The sequence below is a fragment of the Corvus kubaryi genome, unplaced genomic scaffold, assembly GCF_017639235.1.
Source record: "Corvus kubaryi isolate FWS band 111438036 unplaced genomic scaffold, C.kubaryi_AGA036_p1.0 37397, whole genome shotgun sequence".
Lineage (NCBI taxonomy): Eukaryota > Metazoa > Chordata > Aves > Passeriformes > Corvidae > Corvus > Corvus kubaryi.
In genome coordinates, this window is record NW_024581136.1 from 1213956 (window position 1) to 1230425 (window position 16470).

The window sequence follows — 16470 nt, forward strand, 5'->3', positions numbered from 1 at the left end:
GACAGCAGCTCCAGAGGCAGCGAGGAGACACCAGCACAGCCTAAGGAAAGGGTGACCAATTACAGACACTCTCAGCTCCTGAAAATTAGAGAGAAGTGAAGGGCCAAAAATTTATCAACTAACCCTATCAGGTCCTGTCTCCAGCCATGACGCAGGAAATAACATCTCCTCTCTTTGCCCTTGGTCATGCCAAAAAGAAATACAATCAGCAATAATAATACAAAGAGGCAAGGGAGGCTACCAACAATTAATTAAAATTGATTGCAGCTCTAATACAGCGCTTTGTCTTAATGCTTTAAAAACGTTTGTGCAAGCCAGAGTTTTTCATGATTTAAAATGATTTCATATTTAAAAGGGAGAAAGCTGAACCACTCGAAGGCAATAAGGGAGACCTGATACACATCCACAAGAAACTGATCCTCTTCAGTAACACAGTAAAGAACACACATTTTTCTTCAAAATTTTATTTTAATTTAAATTATGGGGCCAGCCAGATTTTTTTGGATACGAAACGCATTTTCCTCAGGAGAAATGAAATGCTACCATGGAAATAGAATTACAATTGTATACATCTCTTAGTTTAAAAAAAAAAAAAGAAAAAGAAAAAAAAAAGAAAAAAGCCAAACAAAAAACCACTTGCATTTAAATATGTTTTAGTAACACCCTTAAGCCTTCAAGCAGATAAGAAACCACTTCCAGAACAAGTTTTTTAATATGAACAGCACATCAAAGGAGCTTTAATTTAAATACAACTTCTTTTCGAAAGCCAACATTTAAATGTTTCCACATATTAAAAAAGTCACCATAGCCATTGATTCCAAGGCCTAATATAGAGTAACCTCTATGCCAGTCCAAATGTTTTCACTTCTTTACACATAGAAATCTTTAGCACATCTACGTCTTTCTAAAGAGGAAGCCTTACTTGTTATGGTGAGTAACTTGGCAAATAACGTTTTCCTCCACTCAGCTATGATAAACCAAAATATAACAGACTGTTAGTACTGAACTACAACACCACCTCAGTGCCACTTCTGCCTGGGATCTCTGGGAAGTGTAAGCTATTTTCTTTCCTGTAAGCAAAATGATTCTGTTTGCAAAGGACATGTTCAGAACCTTTAAAAGACCAATTCTAATGTTAAGAGCAGTTTTAAATAACAGAGTGAAAACACTCAATTTTCTGGAGCTCTCGGACTTCCCTTGTGAAGGCTTTCAAATCAGCTTAAACGTCACTGATTGCGAAATATTTCAAATGGGAAGAGGACAGGAAGCAACAAACATTTTCTGCAGCATTCGCAATCATTCAGTCATGCAGAATTGGAACTTTCAGACCCCAATCCATGAGATTTTGCTTGGCTGTGATCTTAGCGTTACTATATGATGGATAGATACAATTTCAATAACATCATTTAGCTATATTTAGCAGATTCCTTTTGTATGGTCACAGTAACAAAAACATGGTGCAAAATCAGTTGGGTTTTCTCTTTTTATAAATACTGATAGTTTGCAGCATTAAAGAACACAATCAACAAAAAATTAAGTCATTTTGTTATCCTAGGACACCTATGAAATCGTTTCTTGAGGTTGGAGGGAATTAAATCATTCACTTAACACAACTATTGTACTGAGTTATTTACTGTAAGAAATGACGCACTGCAGGCTCCCCAGAAGTCAGAGGAATCGATATTAATTTAGCATAATCCTTGCCATTTGCAGAGCTGGTGAGCACAATGCTAGTTTAATTAAATAAGGCCAATATTATCTGGTAAGAACGTAGTAGAAAGGGTTCCAGTTCTCTGCTTCAGCCTACCCTAATTGATGGCACCCCATTAGATAAGTGAATACAAAGAATTTGTTTGGGTTTGGGTTTTTGTTTCCTTTTAAATGCTGCAGTACTTAAGATTGTTAAATCAGCATTTCCATGTGATCTGAAGTATTCAATTACATGAGCATTCATTTTGCAAAACTCAATATTAGGTAATAGTTACAGACTAATACAATAACATTCCTCTGCTGTACAAATTAAATCATATTTTAAAGAAATGAGCAGCCTAGGAGTTATATACAAAAGAAACCAGCAAGCATTGTTGAAATGAAATGCAAAATGTCACTGCTAGGTCTACTGTCTGAAATACCTTTAAAGTAAAATTAACAAAACCCCTTAGAACATATTTCCAAGTTTACAAGTCAAGTCTCAGAAAAATCAAATCATGTCAAAAAAAAATTCTATAAAGCAGTGAAAGGCATATATACATTTTCCTTATGAACCTTGAGATTTCACTCTTTTAAAAGTTGCTAAGTTTCAATATCAGTTTATTTGCAAGACAACTGTTTATCCCAATAAGCTCACATCTTAGATACATTTCCCCTTTGATTACAAATAAAGCACTGCACATTTTTTTTTTTTTAATCAAGGCATATAATCTTATACTATGGTGCCAGGTATGCACAGGTCACATTGTGCTCATTATCTCAAACAAGGTAAGTGCAAACATACAGATTTATTCAGATTTGCAAGCATGCAACCTGTTACTTAACTACATTAATACCTTCTTTCCTAGACCAAACTAGTATCTATATGTTTGCTTTCACGAACCTAGAATCTTTCTTTTCAGGACTCCTAAAACAAGCAGTGTCTTTGAATTCTGAAATGACACAAATATCAAGAAAGTCCACATTGTGCAAGAAAGCAGCAGCTATGTTTCTCAACTTGGACTAAAAATGAAAAGAGAAAAACAAAAACCGTTCACTGAACAGCAGATTAGCAGTAATGTTCCTCATGAATCGATAAGAGTGCCTGATGCTGAATACCTAACAGCAAATGCTGAATTTGGGTTTAATATTTTAAAGGTTTATTGGAGTTTAAGCTTCTTGCTGTGCTGGTCTCTTCAAATCCCTGATCTGTTTAACTAAATAGGTCTTCTCATCATTAAATTGTTCATCCTCGGTCCTGTCATTCTGAAACTTGCTGAGGAACTCAATAAGTTTGGTCTGGTTCTTTAGAAGGATGTCTAATATAGGCTGTGTCTTGTTAGGATTGGCTACAAACACCTGCAAGAAAATAAAAGGCATTGAGCACAATTGTGAGAAACAGAAGGTTAAGTTAAAAAACATTATCTAAGAAAATACTGATGATGGTAACTTAAAATTATGTTTTAATTATTCCAGTATCCCGCAGAAAAAAATAAAGGAGTAAATCCAAGGTTTTTGTTTTGGTTTTGGGTTTTTTTTGGTATCAGGACGTAAGCTGAACCTAAGTACCAAAGTAAATTTAGTCTGTGGGAGGTGACCAGCCACAACAGCCTCTGCAGAAACCACTGAAGACACTTTATGGTTAAATTCTACAGCAAATGCATGTTTTCATATCATATGCAGCATCTGATGGGTATCTCACAGTTCACTGCAAAGTTTTAGACCTCAGGTTATAACTCCTAGCTGCCTGTCTGCTGCAAAGTCAGAAGACATCTGTTATGTTCAAATTACAATTCAGGTGACCTGACTAAAATACTGCTATCCTTCAGAGATCATGCAGTGTGATAAAACCACTTTCAAACTCCAGGATGCTCCATGATTCTATATGGAATCATGCATTCCTCCTTATCTTACTGCATTTAATTCCAAAATTTTCTAAAGGAGATTACTCTGTCAATCACATGGAAATCCCTAAGTGGTTTCTAAACTATTTTCAAAAGATAACCAAGATAGATATCTGTAAAGATGGATCATAATAAAGCAAACATTAGTGCTCCCTTTATTTAATCACTTAGCAGACATTAAGATAAGCTCCATTTAGGCTCAGCTAAGTAGTTTACTCAATTAAACAACTTCTGGTTGGATTCTTTCTGTTTCATGGTGGGGGTTTTTAACATACCTTGAACACATGGAAGGCCTCAAACTGAATGTTACGACTCTTGTCTCGTAGAAGGTTCATCATTAGTTTGAGATTTTCAGGTTTACTGATGTACTTCGTCATAATTGTGAAGTTGTGTCTGTCCAGCAACAATTCACCGAGAAGCTGAAGGCAGAAAACAAGCCCAAATGAAAAAATTACTAACACTGGACATAAGAATCAGCTTACTTACAAATGCTTTCCAACCCCCGGAAATGGTGTGGTGGTCTGTGAATACAGTAACAGGGGTCAGTAAACAGAGTAACAACAGAACTAAGTGCCCCAAATTTCAAAGTGTAGGGTGCATTTTCCCCTTACTTCAATGACACAGTTTCTCCTTTTCCTCAGAAAGTAAAAAATCACACTTGTTCCCCCTTGTTATGAGTTGGAAAGATAAGTCTTTCATTTTTTCCCCCATGACTTCATTATTTTTTTCATTTATACAGAAGCTATTCAGCATAGAAAGAATGCCTTAAAAAAAAATGCAAACAAAAACCCAAAAAACAGGTTAGCACATCAAATGAGAAACACTGCACTTCTTTTGCTACCTTCTTTATCCTAAAGGGTTTAAAAGGATTTTCCCCACAAGGATCACCTTTGCTGCAAGCTCTGTATTACATTTATGTTCACTACTTCTTACCTACTTGAATGTAAGATTAGTATTGCTCTAGGCACACCATGTGAATCTTTGTTAGATTATTTAAATGTAACCAGACTTGTTGAAGGAAAAAACAACAAAAATTAAGAAACTTGAGGAGCCATTTCTTCATAGGGAGAGAAATTAGTTTGGTCTGTGCTAGACACTAAATAATGTAAGAACTGGACTAAAAAAAAGTAGCTGATCTCAATTCTCCATACATTTTAATTCTTAAAATAAACACTATTCAAGGCTCTTATAGAAGCCATTTCAAATAAAGTTAACTCACCTTGAAATTAAAGGGAATCTCTAGCTTTGCATTTAAGAAGATAATAAAATTGCCTTACCTTAAGTGACTGTCTCTTTGTCACGTAATTTTCTGAATGAAGTAACTTCTCATATTCACTGAAGAACTAAACACAGAATAAAGAGAAGGGTTAGGACTTTTTCCAGTGTCATAGGCATCTTCTTCCAAAGTATTGCAACAAAGTGGAGGAGATGCAAATCCCTAACAAAAACAAATGAAATCTGAAATCTCCTTAGATTCCTGGAAGTCCCTACTGATAAACACTGCATACACTTTAAAAAATACATATGTACTCTTCTAAGAGCCTTTAATGTTTAGACTACAGTGTAGTGGAAGGCGTTTCCTCATTATTTCTTAAACTGTAATAGAAATAGGTTGCTCGGAGAAGCTGTGGATGCCCCATCCCTGGAAGTGTGCAAGGCCAGGCTGGATGGAGCTCTGAGCAATGTGGTGTCGGTGCCCATGGCAGGGGGGTTGGAGCGAGGGGATGTTTAAGGTGCCTCCCTAGCAGGCCGTTCTGTGCCAGCTCCTGCACTGGGCACTGTTCCCCCATTCCCGGATTCCCGGGATAGCCTGGAAAGCACGGCACGGGCTCCCCCTGGCGGAGAAGCCAGGCCTGGCTCCCGCAGCACCACATTCCTGCTGCCTTCGCTTCCTCTGATCTACCCTAAGCTCAGTTGATTTACTATTGCATGGAAATTCCCAAAACCAGAGCTGAACAAGGACTAAAACCACCGATTTCTTCAAATAAGATACACAGCACCAGAAAGCTCTAAATATGAAAACGCGTCTGCTCACCCTATCGTAATGTTGTTCCAAAAATTCTGCACTTAACAACTTGTGTCTTGTAAGCAAATCCTGTAAAAAAGCACAAACCCAGTATTGTCACTAAAAAGATTTAAACAGTACGTAGACATTCTCATACACATAAGACATGCAATCCAAAATTCTGCTATTTCATTAAACACACTAATTTAGGACATGAATGCAATTACCTGGACACTGCTAAGGATCTTGGCATCACTTAGGAAAGATCTGTGATGCATTACTTTAATGCACAGATAAAAAGCCTGTGAAATTCTCAATGAAGAGTGCTACTTATGGATCAAGGCTATGCTCTGCACACAACTACACACAACCAAGGCTAAGACCCCCCGTTTAATATTGATTAATATTATGCTTATTGTCTCAGTATAACTGATTGGTTTAGGGCCACAAAAGTTTCCCCAAACAAAGCAACAGCATCAAGCGTCCTCAGGAGGAACACGGGAGGAGTTGCAGACACATATTTAAAGCCCCTGGCATGGGAGTACACATGCATTCAGGTAATGCACGATACAGCTTACTCTCTAGAACAAAATTTTGGGGAGCAGATATACTATATGTATTAACAGGTATGTCTTACACTCTGAGAAATAAGGAAGAACGGTGTCCAGCTTACCCATCTGCATCACACCTATTTTCTTGCCCTCTCCCAAGGCTTGTTTTGCCAAGAACATCACACACAACATTGGGTTCACAAAGCAGAGAACTACAGAAGTAACAATTCCAAGGTTGTGAGGAAATTACCTTGAATGTGGCAAATGCATCCGAAGCAATGTCAAACGTTGACATTTCCACGTATCTGAAGAAATCGTAGAATTGTTCTGACCACAAGATGATTTTAGCTAGTGGTTCATGCCTGATGCATTCTCTAAGCATTATCCCACAATTTAGAGCAATTTCCGGAGATTCGTACCTATTAAAAAAACCAACAAAGATTATTTATAAATTTATAAACTTTCACAAGTTAGCACTGCAGCACCACATTGCTAATTACAGTGTTCAGTACTATCAAGTAAACAAACCCATAAAAATTAGAGGTACTCATTCCTGCACTAAATGACATTTTTAAATATTTCTACAAAATACTATTGAAACAGCTGCCAGTTACAATTACAACCAATTCAAATGGTTTTCATGAACTGGGAAACAAGACTAAATAAAAATACTTTCTTTGTTTTCAACATCAGTTTTCTTGTTCCATATTTCTGGGATTGCAGACATCTGGAAAAGCAGTAAATGCTTTGTCTTGAAAGCTGCTCACTTAAACATGACAGCAATTTACATAAAACTTTACATATGAGCATGAGGGGTTAATAATACTGGACATAAATTCAGATCTCTTCTTTCATTAAACCATTTTCTCAGCATCACTGGTTGCTCTGCACATCATGGGGTTCCAGCTTCTGGAGCAGTCACGGTCTCTCACTTGCCTTCCTGCCACACACCTCCAGAATCCTCCCTCTTATACCACTGGAAGCTAATTGAAATTCCCCAAAATTTCAGGAGAAAAGTATCATTGTGCATAGTGAGCATTAACTACACTAACCTACAAAAACATTCCCTTATGAAATAATTTTTATTAAATCCTGCAATACTCTCCCATTCAACCTGTCATGGAGATTTGAAATCTACTGAACTTTTTGCAATTCATGCAACAGTGTAAATTTACATAAATTTGTCTCAGTTGGATACCAGGTGTAACACATAAGTTGCTAAATGCCCATATCAAACATCCTGACTTATAAATATGAGTTTCAATAACCCCTTTGAGAATACAGCTCTCTGAAGAGTGACAACACAGACTAAAAGTGAGCACCACTGTGTTGCAGCCCTCATTCAAGCACTTACCAATGAAAACATGCTGAAAAAGCAATTTTATCTCTCTGCACCTCAAATATCTTTGCCTTCTTTTGTAAACTATTTTGAAGAAGCACTGCACAATTAATATATTTTTTTTTTGTCCCTCTACCATTTAAATGAAATTACAGTCACTCAGGACTTTAATGCAGGGGGGGAAAAGCAGCTGCTCTGGCAGACAAGTGTAGAACTTATGCTCGTATGATTTGAGGTAAGTATTCCACACTGCTTCTGGTGCTAAACTTTGGAGTCAGCACGAAACAGAGATGTGGGACTCCTGCTTTCTCCACAGAGAAAGTTTCTTGTATGATACATTTTCCAGTGGCATATGCAAATGGCCAGGATTAGGCAAACCTGGAGATGTTAAAATAAAATAGCCCAATGTGCCCTGCACTGGCAGCTCAGTCAGCACCTCTGATGACTGCTCTGAACTAGGATGAAGTAAGAGGAAAAACACATTTAAGCTTCCTGTTTATATGCTAAAAACCCACCTGATTATCCTCCCCATCTCAATGCTACTACCAACAGGCAAGTATCCCACTGAGAGGAGTGGCCCTTTCATACACCCTTTAGTATCCCAGTAGGTGGAATAAGTACTCCTCAACTACAGCAAGCTTACCCAGCAGCTGCAGCCAGAACTATAAATGGCTGTATTTTTTTAAATGGTTTATTAATGTTTGATGAGCTCTTCTGTCCCAAAATAAGACAGTGAAATTGAAATTTTCAGAACTTTCTTAATTAATACTATTAGAAATGCAAGCAACTATTTTCTGCTTTCATGTTTGAGAGCTGCAGCTCTACATGCCCAACCATATACTCAGTATGGCATGACCCTTCAATATCCAGCACACCAGCTATTACAAGAAGAGAGGAAGAAGCAGCTCTCTGGCCTGCACAGTATGCAACAAATAGTTCTTTTTCTGGTCAGGTTTGCATTGGTGTGTTTGTGTCAATACAGGAATATAAATCACTATGAATAAGAAGTCTAAGACCATACTAAGATAGGCCAGCAAACTGGAAATTATTGTTGTTAAAAGGAAAAAGAACAGTCTTCAACTCTTGATTAATAAGTTCACAAGAGAATAGTTTAAATAGGCTCAAATAGTATACTGAAAGGAAAACATCTTACTAGCACTGTGAGAGCATTTTAGATTACTAACAGTTCTCAATTTTCAGTTATATTTCATGCAAAAGTAAATGGTTCGTGTTCTATTACTGAAATTTTCCTTTACTTAGGGGAATTACAGACCCCAAAACCAAAGAAAAAGAAAATAAAATCAAGCATATTGCAAAGGAAGAACAAAACGTCAGAACTCAGTTTCTTTTAAATGCTTCTCCATGCATTTAAAAAACCCCTTACTTCATGTAAAAGCATACTTATGCTTCACAGTGCACATACCCTTTTAATAGCATGAATAAGATATTTTGTTGAGTGCAGATGTATTCAACTGTGGGAGTTCTTGTACCAATTTGTCTTCTGAGAATGTTGTTGAAAATCTGCGCAACATCTTTCTTGCCCTGTCAAAAACATTGGCAGTTAAACACATAATATTGAAGTCCACAGGCAAGTTAACAATTAAACATTATCATCACCTCATGCAGTCGTACTGGGGGAGCTCTGCAGTTCAGTCAGCCTCCATACTCTGATCTTGAATGGATTCAGTATTCTGTTTCTTTATGCCCATTTCAAATATGCCAAAGCACTCAAAACATTACATCACGTTGCAGCCAGATCATGGGTAATTTACATTCAGCAGTAAAGCCAGCTGATGTTTCATCACATATTTCTATGTAGCATCAATCTCCTGGGCTTATTTGATACTTGCTTTTGCTAACAGCATAACAGTTTTTAACCATGCTCTTGCCTGGAAGTGTGTTTCTTCAACATTCCATTATCCTCTCCCTTGTCTAGGGACACACAATGCCACCATTAAGAGTGTGCAAAGCATTTCCAACTGCAGTGTTAACATCCAACTTAGAACTGCAACTTATGAAAGTGGAATAAATAAATAAATGAATAGTACAAACAGAAATCATCCACTGACCTAAAATGGAAGTCTCACATTTTTCAATGCACAAAAGAAGTATAAGTAAGACCAGGATGCTGGAATTCAGCATAAATTGTACACAAAAAAAATGCACAAGCATAGCACCAGACAGTGTAAAAGGAACTGGAAATGTTCTTTTTTGAATAAATACACATCTCCTATTTATTTCTTCTGTCAGACCATAGCTGAAGATGACAAACTGGTACAGACATCTAACAAAAAGCTGATTATAAACATAAGCACTTTTCACTGTCATTCACATACACCATTTAAAAGCCAGATTTCTGCAATTAGCTGTCCATTCTGGACTGCACAAAGACACCTTCAGGATTATATGTTATCAGATCTATTCCAGAAAAAGACCAGGCCAACTTGTACTAAGCTTGGACCTGCAAATAAAGGCCTGTTAAGCAACTCCACCTACAGGTTCCCTGAACATTATACACCAAACCTATATATATATAACGTTTCTTGACAAGCTCTAGCTGTACTGTAAATCTCCTGAGTAACACCAGGAAGCTTTTGAGTTAAATGCAGGGTGTATTTAACGAGCAAGAATTTTAAAAACAACATCAATTATTTAAAATTCTTTCCATTTTCTGATCAGTGTACAAAAGACTGCATGAGAAAAAAACGAAATGTTTATGAAAACATAGGAGGACTGTAGTTTTACAAATGGCATGTTTGTGAATTACCACAGACAGTTTTGTTGGAGTGTTGTTTTCAGGATATAAGGGATTGTTTGTAAATGCTTGTTTTCTCAATTACAATTCCATTGAAAGCCAGCCCAAAGCAATACCAGAACTCTTTGTTCTGAAATGAGTAGAGCAGTGTTTGCAGAAATTGCTTTACTCAAGCTCCACATAATATAGTCATCAACTCCCATTCACCAACGCTGCCAGTTCTGCGCTGGATCGCGGCGTTTGCCTTGGATCCCCCAGCAAGAACAGCATTTCCTTCTAATGCCCATCACTGAGCTGCCAGTGGCACACAGCAATCCCACAGAGAGGTTTTGTCACAGGGGTGTCTTGCCAAGTGACCTCATGGCCTAACAACGGCAAACAGGCCCCAGACCCTGTGCCAGCAGTCACGACAGCCAGAAGTGAGAGGGACACTGTGCTTGTCTTCTCAGCAGAAGGATGCAGCTTCCCTTGGCAAAAGGCAGTTGTGGTTTTGGGGAGTTTTTATTCTTCATTTAAAAAATTCCAAAACAACAGAACATAAAACCTAATTTCACCAGGGATGCCATCTCTTTCAGTGCAAATCAGCAACGAGATAACTGGTAAGTGTTAAGACTGGTAAGGAGATGGTTGTGTTGACTGCTTTACTGGAAAGCAAGCTTCCAGAGAAGGGCAACACTTTAAACAGGCCTGGGCATATAGCAAGGGCTGGACAATCGCAGTTGTTTTCATTAAAACATCAAATTTGTTATTTTTCTAGTTTTTACTTCTTACTTTTCTATGGGTTGTTTTTACCATAGCACTTCAGATTCAGGTATATTTGAGACAGATAAAGAGCCACAATGAACAGTCCCTGTCTAATAACAAGCTGTCTATTCCTGTTCTAAAAGGTAACCTTCTTCAGAAGTGAGACTGAAAGGAAAAAAAAGTTTAGCTTTGTCACTGAATAACCTCCAGCTGTGGTGGGACACCAGAAAGAAAAAAATTCTAGACCCACTCTTCAAGTTTAAAAATCACCAGAAAATCAAATATGAATTTCCATCAGTAATGGAAAAATAATTTCAAATGCAGTAAATTCGCACAGACATTTGGGATATCAAAGGCAACATCTGACTGGCTTTGTAACAGCTGGGAAGCTGGAGCACATCTGGAGCACAGGTGTGTTGACATTAATTCTAGATAGCAACAATAGCTGGACAGTCTGCCAGCTCCCATCCATAAAAAGCAGACGTGGTCCAGCCTAGAAAGCAGTGAATGACTTGTTCTCTTTCCAAGAGGAACCATCACATCCTCATGAAACAAAGCAGCAGAAGAGCCACAGGCAGGAAACAACTCACAATCTTTCCACGTCCCCTTAGAATAGAAAGCATAGCCCTCCTTAACGAGAGCAAGCCTGTGCAAATCGTTATCATTCTTCATTGCCAGGAGATAAGGTTTCCTTTGCTAATAACTGGGCTGAGTAAACACCAGGCTGATATCAATCTAGAGGTCAGCAAAATCCAGATGACGTTTCATGATTTCCTTTCTTCAGCAATTAAAGGCCATCACATTTCAGCATTCCCTCTCAGCTTTCCCAGGTCTCCTTGCTTATTTAACAACATGAATGTTTTATGTATGGTATAAACAGTTGTGTGGGTAGGGAAAAAATACCACTGTATTACAATTAAACACAAGTCAGAGGGAGTTATGGGTGGGGTGGAAGGGAGAGAAGAAAGAACAGGGAAGAAAGCCATTGTTTTTGGAATGTCAAACTACAATAGGACTTTAAACTGCTGTGTTTGTATTGTGAGCAACCTGTTTATGAACAATCCCATTTTTAAGCAATCTTAAGTGGAATGGTCTTTATGGTTGAGGCTGTGGAGTGAGATACATGGGGTTTGGCTCCTTTCCTAGACAACCACACGCTTCTTGTGAGTCCTCAGGGAAAAGAGAAAAATCCAATTGTACTGCAGCATCTTGTAACTAAATAGGATTTTTCACTATGGTGCTGGGAAGGTAAATTATTCCATGTGATGTGGTGACAAATGCCACAGAGGCTTGTATAGAGATACCTTTAAATATAAATAAGTATAGCTATTTTGAATTGATCAATAAATACTTCAGTTTGTTTTTTTAATAAACAGAGAAAAAGATGAGGAAAAGCAAAAAGGTTGCATCACTTGTTTCTAAAAAGAGAGAGAAATACTGGACTATTAATAAAACTAACAGCTTTAAATTATATATTTAAACTTCTTCATAAATGTTACAATAATTCTATTACTTTTCCTAGTAATTTGATGTAGCCATATGAACATATAAATACGTCTTGTAGTATTAAGGTTTGTGTTCACTACGGTATTACTACTAAGAGATTAACCCTTCTGTGTACACAACAATTAAGAATTATTCCATAATTTTAACAGAACTGTACTACCAGATTAGAGGTTTATCTACTTCAAATTTGTGTTGTTTATATGCCTAAATTGACAGATTTCATATTCTATAGTTGCTCAATCTTCTACGCAGTTTGGAACAGTGAGTTCTCTTTCTAATGGATTTGTCATAACCACAAAATAAAAGCTGAAGACTGAAACATCTTAATCAACTAAAGTGGTAGGAATTCACATGTGTTTATTTTAACATACAGAATGTAAGAAATGTCAAACCTCCTTTCTTACCTCAAAATCAATTAGCTGCAAGTCAGCTACTAGGGTACTAAGAAGACCACTGTTGTACAGCTCCTGAGCAAGCTGTGCCACAGCTTCTGTTTGGGGTTCTTTTTCATTTGTGCCATACAAGATTTCTTTCATGGCAACAAGGTTTTTTGAGACCTCCTCCGTCGCCTAAAGAAAATGGGAAAACAATACAGTTAGAGCACAATGCCATTTGTCTTTCTAACTGCACGCTCCTTTATTCTTAACATCTGCAAACTTCCATTGGGGGGGGGATAATCAGGAAATGACAATCTGTTAAAAAAAAACAATAGATATTCTTTCTGCAAATAAGACTGTTATGAGACTGGTATTTAAAAAAAAAACCCAAACAATAAAAAGCAGAGGCAAGACATACACAATTTAGTTACCAAAGGTAAAAATCTTTTCCTTTTTACTGCCTTTTAACTTCCCATTCAAAAATCCCCTAAAGAACAGCAATAGAATTAAAAGAACCTGATAAAATTTCCATTTTGTAAAACAGTTACACAGGATCAGACTGGAAAATGTGACATGGAGCCCATGCCTGTCCCTAGTGAACTGCTCAGAGAGACCAAATGCATTCCTCCTGTAGATTTTGCACACATCAGGTTTTGCCAAATACTAGGCTCCCATTCCGGTTACTGTGGGTGAAGTCTTTCCAACAAAAAAAACCTCAAGGAGAAACAACTTCATTTTTCAGGTTATCTCAGTATACAAGAACAACCTAGCCAACAGACCCAGAAAGAGGTACACTCAAAAGGACACAGGAGACTACTAAAGATCTAAAATCCTTCCCTGTTTGAAGTCCACCTTACAGAAGACAGACAGGTCTGACTTGTCTACTTGTGAGGAATTCCTAAGTTGCCATGATGAGCTGGAGCAGCATTTAGCAGTGGAAACACAGTTATCTCACAAGTAAAACTAAAAAAATATAAATCAACAAGAATACTTCTAAACACCCACTTCTGAATCTTAAAACATAGTTGTATTGGACCAAAAAAAGAACTACTCCTTTCAATATATATGTTTACTGAGCTTGGGGGCAAAATGCTAAAAATGATCGTCATAAATAGCTGGTTTAATTATAATGGTTCTTCACATGCCTAAAAAGTCTGAATGGTTTGTAAGTGCACTGGATTTTAGTAATTAGATGAACCTGCCAACAAAGTATGCATACACTTTAATGCAAAGTATTTATGATTGATAGCTCACGGAAAATTAATAAAGTGAAAAAATTATCTCTTTCTGGGTATTGCCAGTCTCACAAAAGGTATGCAAAAAGATTTCTCATTGTGCTTTTTATCTAGAGGCTTAAGATCAGCATGACCCATGCACTATTCAAGCTAAAGCCACTCCAGCTTTGCTAGGTATGCAAGGAGAATTCCATGACCTTTAAGGAGGCTCCATATCATTTTTAGCCCCTCCACAACTTTCCACTCCCTGCTGCGTCCCTCTTCCTGCTAACTTCAGTTCCTAGTCCCAGTTGTCTCCTCCTCAATCGAAATTCCAAAGGATTTTCTGTGCACTGTTAGTAAGACAGCAAGAAGCAGGTGCTCAGTAAGACTACTCAGATTCACGCCAGCTCCTGAAAACGTGAAATGGGAACACCAGCTCACCGTACTGGAGCAGTATTACACCACACAACTGTTCTCTGAAATTCAGAAGAAACAGCTCTTTAGTAGGAGAAGAACAGGAACATCTCTCAGACATGGAGATATGAAGAGATATGTTTGATGCATGGCTACCAAGGAAAGAGGAAGCAAAGTCTGTCCCTGCACCCTAATGTAGAAAGCAAGATGAAAAGAGGAAGAAAGGCAAAAGTTTAAGTAACTGCCTATTTTAGCTAAAACGATGGCAGTATTGAGGGCATGCCTGTAATTAAAAATGTGAGTGGAGAATTTCTCATACCAAAACCCCAGGAAACAGAACGAGCCTCCTAAACCCAAAACTTTAATAACTGCACTTTAGGGCTCTCCCTCACCACCAGCCCAAGACACAAACCAGTAATGGAATGCTTGCAAATGAGGCAGAAAACAATGCAGTGTTTCCAAACACTGAGGGCTTTAAAAAACCAAAAAGCCTTCTACCCCAACACGAACGTACAACTCGGGAACTTCAATAACAGACAGCAGGACTTCAGTGCTCTTCAAAACTGGCAAGACCACCTGAATGTGCTTCACTGCAACTTGGCATGGCATGAAGCTTCAGTGGGAATCACTGAATCATTGAGGTTGGAAGAGACCCTTAAGCTCAAGTCTGCCACTAAACCACATCCCTAAGAAGCAGAACAGCTTCTTAGTACCTCAGGAGGCCATCAGGATGCAACCAGCTGCTTGAGGCAGGGCCAGCCTCAGTCTTGCCAAACTGACCAGGCTGATGGCCAGCCATGCTCCGAACAGTTCCACGGATGGACACTCCACCACCTCTCCAGGCAACCTGTACCAGTGTCTGACCACCTGTATCATCAAAGAGTCTGCCTTGCATCACTCCAGCTACCATTTCTGGGTATCTTCTGTAAATAGAAGTATGAGGTTTTCTGCAACTATTTTATCAGTAACCAAGGTCTTTCAATACACCACACTTTCATGAAATACAACATCCTTATATTTCTTCTACTCGAAAATTCAGTATCAAAAGGACTAGAAACAAACTTCTACAAATTTCTAGAACCTCCCTACTCTTGTATATTCCATGAACTCTCAAACATATTCCAAATACAAGATGTGCAGGCCTATTTTTGCCATTTCAGATGCAGAATGGGATTTAGATAGTTACCCTCAAAAATATAATGCTACATTAAATATTGGTGCGAAGAGCCAAGTAAAAGCTACTAAAAAAAATAAAATCAAGAAAGATAAGAGAAGGTTGGATAGCATTACTTGCAAGATTTTCTAGGATACTGCGATCTAAATAATTGCCTAATGCACTGCTTTCTTTTAGGAAGGGAAAAAAATCTCTAGAGAAAGACCAAAATACACAGTGAAGTTCATCCAAAAACCCATGACGAAAAGTGGAACAATCAGATACCGTATGTATAAATACATAAAATACATCCCAGTACAATATATGACCAAGGTGTATTTTATATATACAGAATGTCTATACTCTCTATATATTTTATAGTCTCTAGATACATATTTTGCATGTTAAAATTTATAAGTATTAACATCTGTATTTATATGCTCTCAACACTGAGAAGGAACAACCTGAATTTTAGAGAAAAATTTCATGGCAAGTCATATTTGAAATTCAATGGTGCCAGAAAATCAATACCATCTGAGGACAAGCCACACTATAAAAGTTAAATGTAAAGCAAGGAAAATAAAGAAAGTACTTACTTCTCTATGTTTATGAAAGACAGGAAGATACTATTTAAAAATAAAAGCAGACACCATGAAGTCACACATATGACTGTTACACCAGAATAGCTGCACATCTTTACAGCTATGGTTCATTCCAGTCTCTGGAAATATCAGTGAAATACTCTAAAATTTAATATTTCCTTAAATGGTAAGCAGTGCAAACCCCAAATACTCTATCTAGAGTTGTACAGCTGGA

At 37.6% G+C, this 16470-nt stretch overlaps 1 protein-coding gene across 2 annotated transcripts in view; it reads right to left on the reverse strand.

The window, feature by feature from the left end:
- Positions 1-448: 448 nt before the first annotated feature.
- The window catches only part of CAB39 (calcium binding protein 39), a 42629-nt gene continuing 26607 nt past the window's right edge, over positions 449-16470 (reverse strand). For both annotated transcript variants that reach the window (XM_042042200.1, XM_042042199.1), the window contains exons 3-9: positions 12898-13062; positions 8912-9030; positions 6400-6568; positions 5629-5688; positions 4871-4936; positions 3869-4012; positions 449-3048 (exon numbers count right to left, since the gene is read on the reverse strand). In XM_042042200.1, the coding sequence (XP_041898134.1) occupies positions 2860-3048; positions 3869-4012; positions 4871-4936; positions 5629-5688; positions 6400-6568; positions 8912-9030; positions 12898-13062 (912 nt within the window). In that variant the 3' untranslated portion in view covers positions 449-2859. The remainder of the gene's footprint in view (positions 3049-3868; positions 4013-4870; positions 4937-5628; positions 5689-6399; positions 6569-8911; positions 9031-12897; positions 13063-16470) is intronic.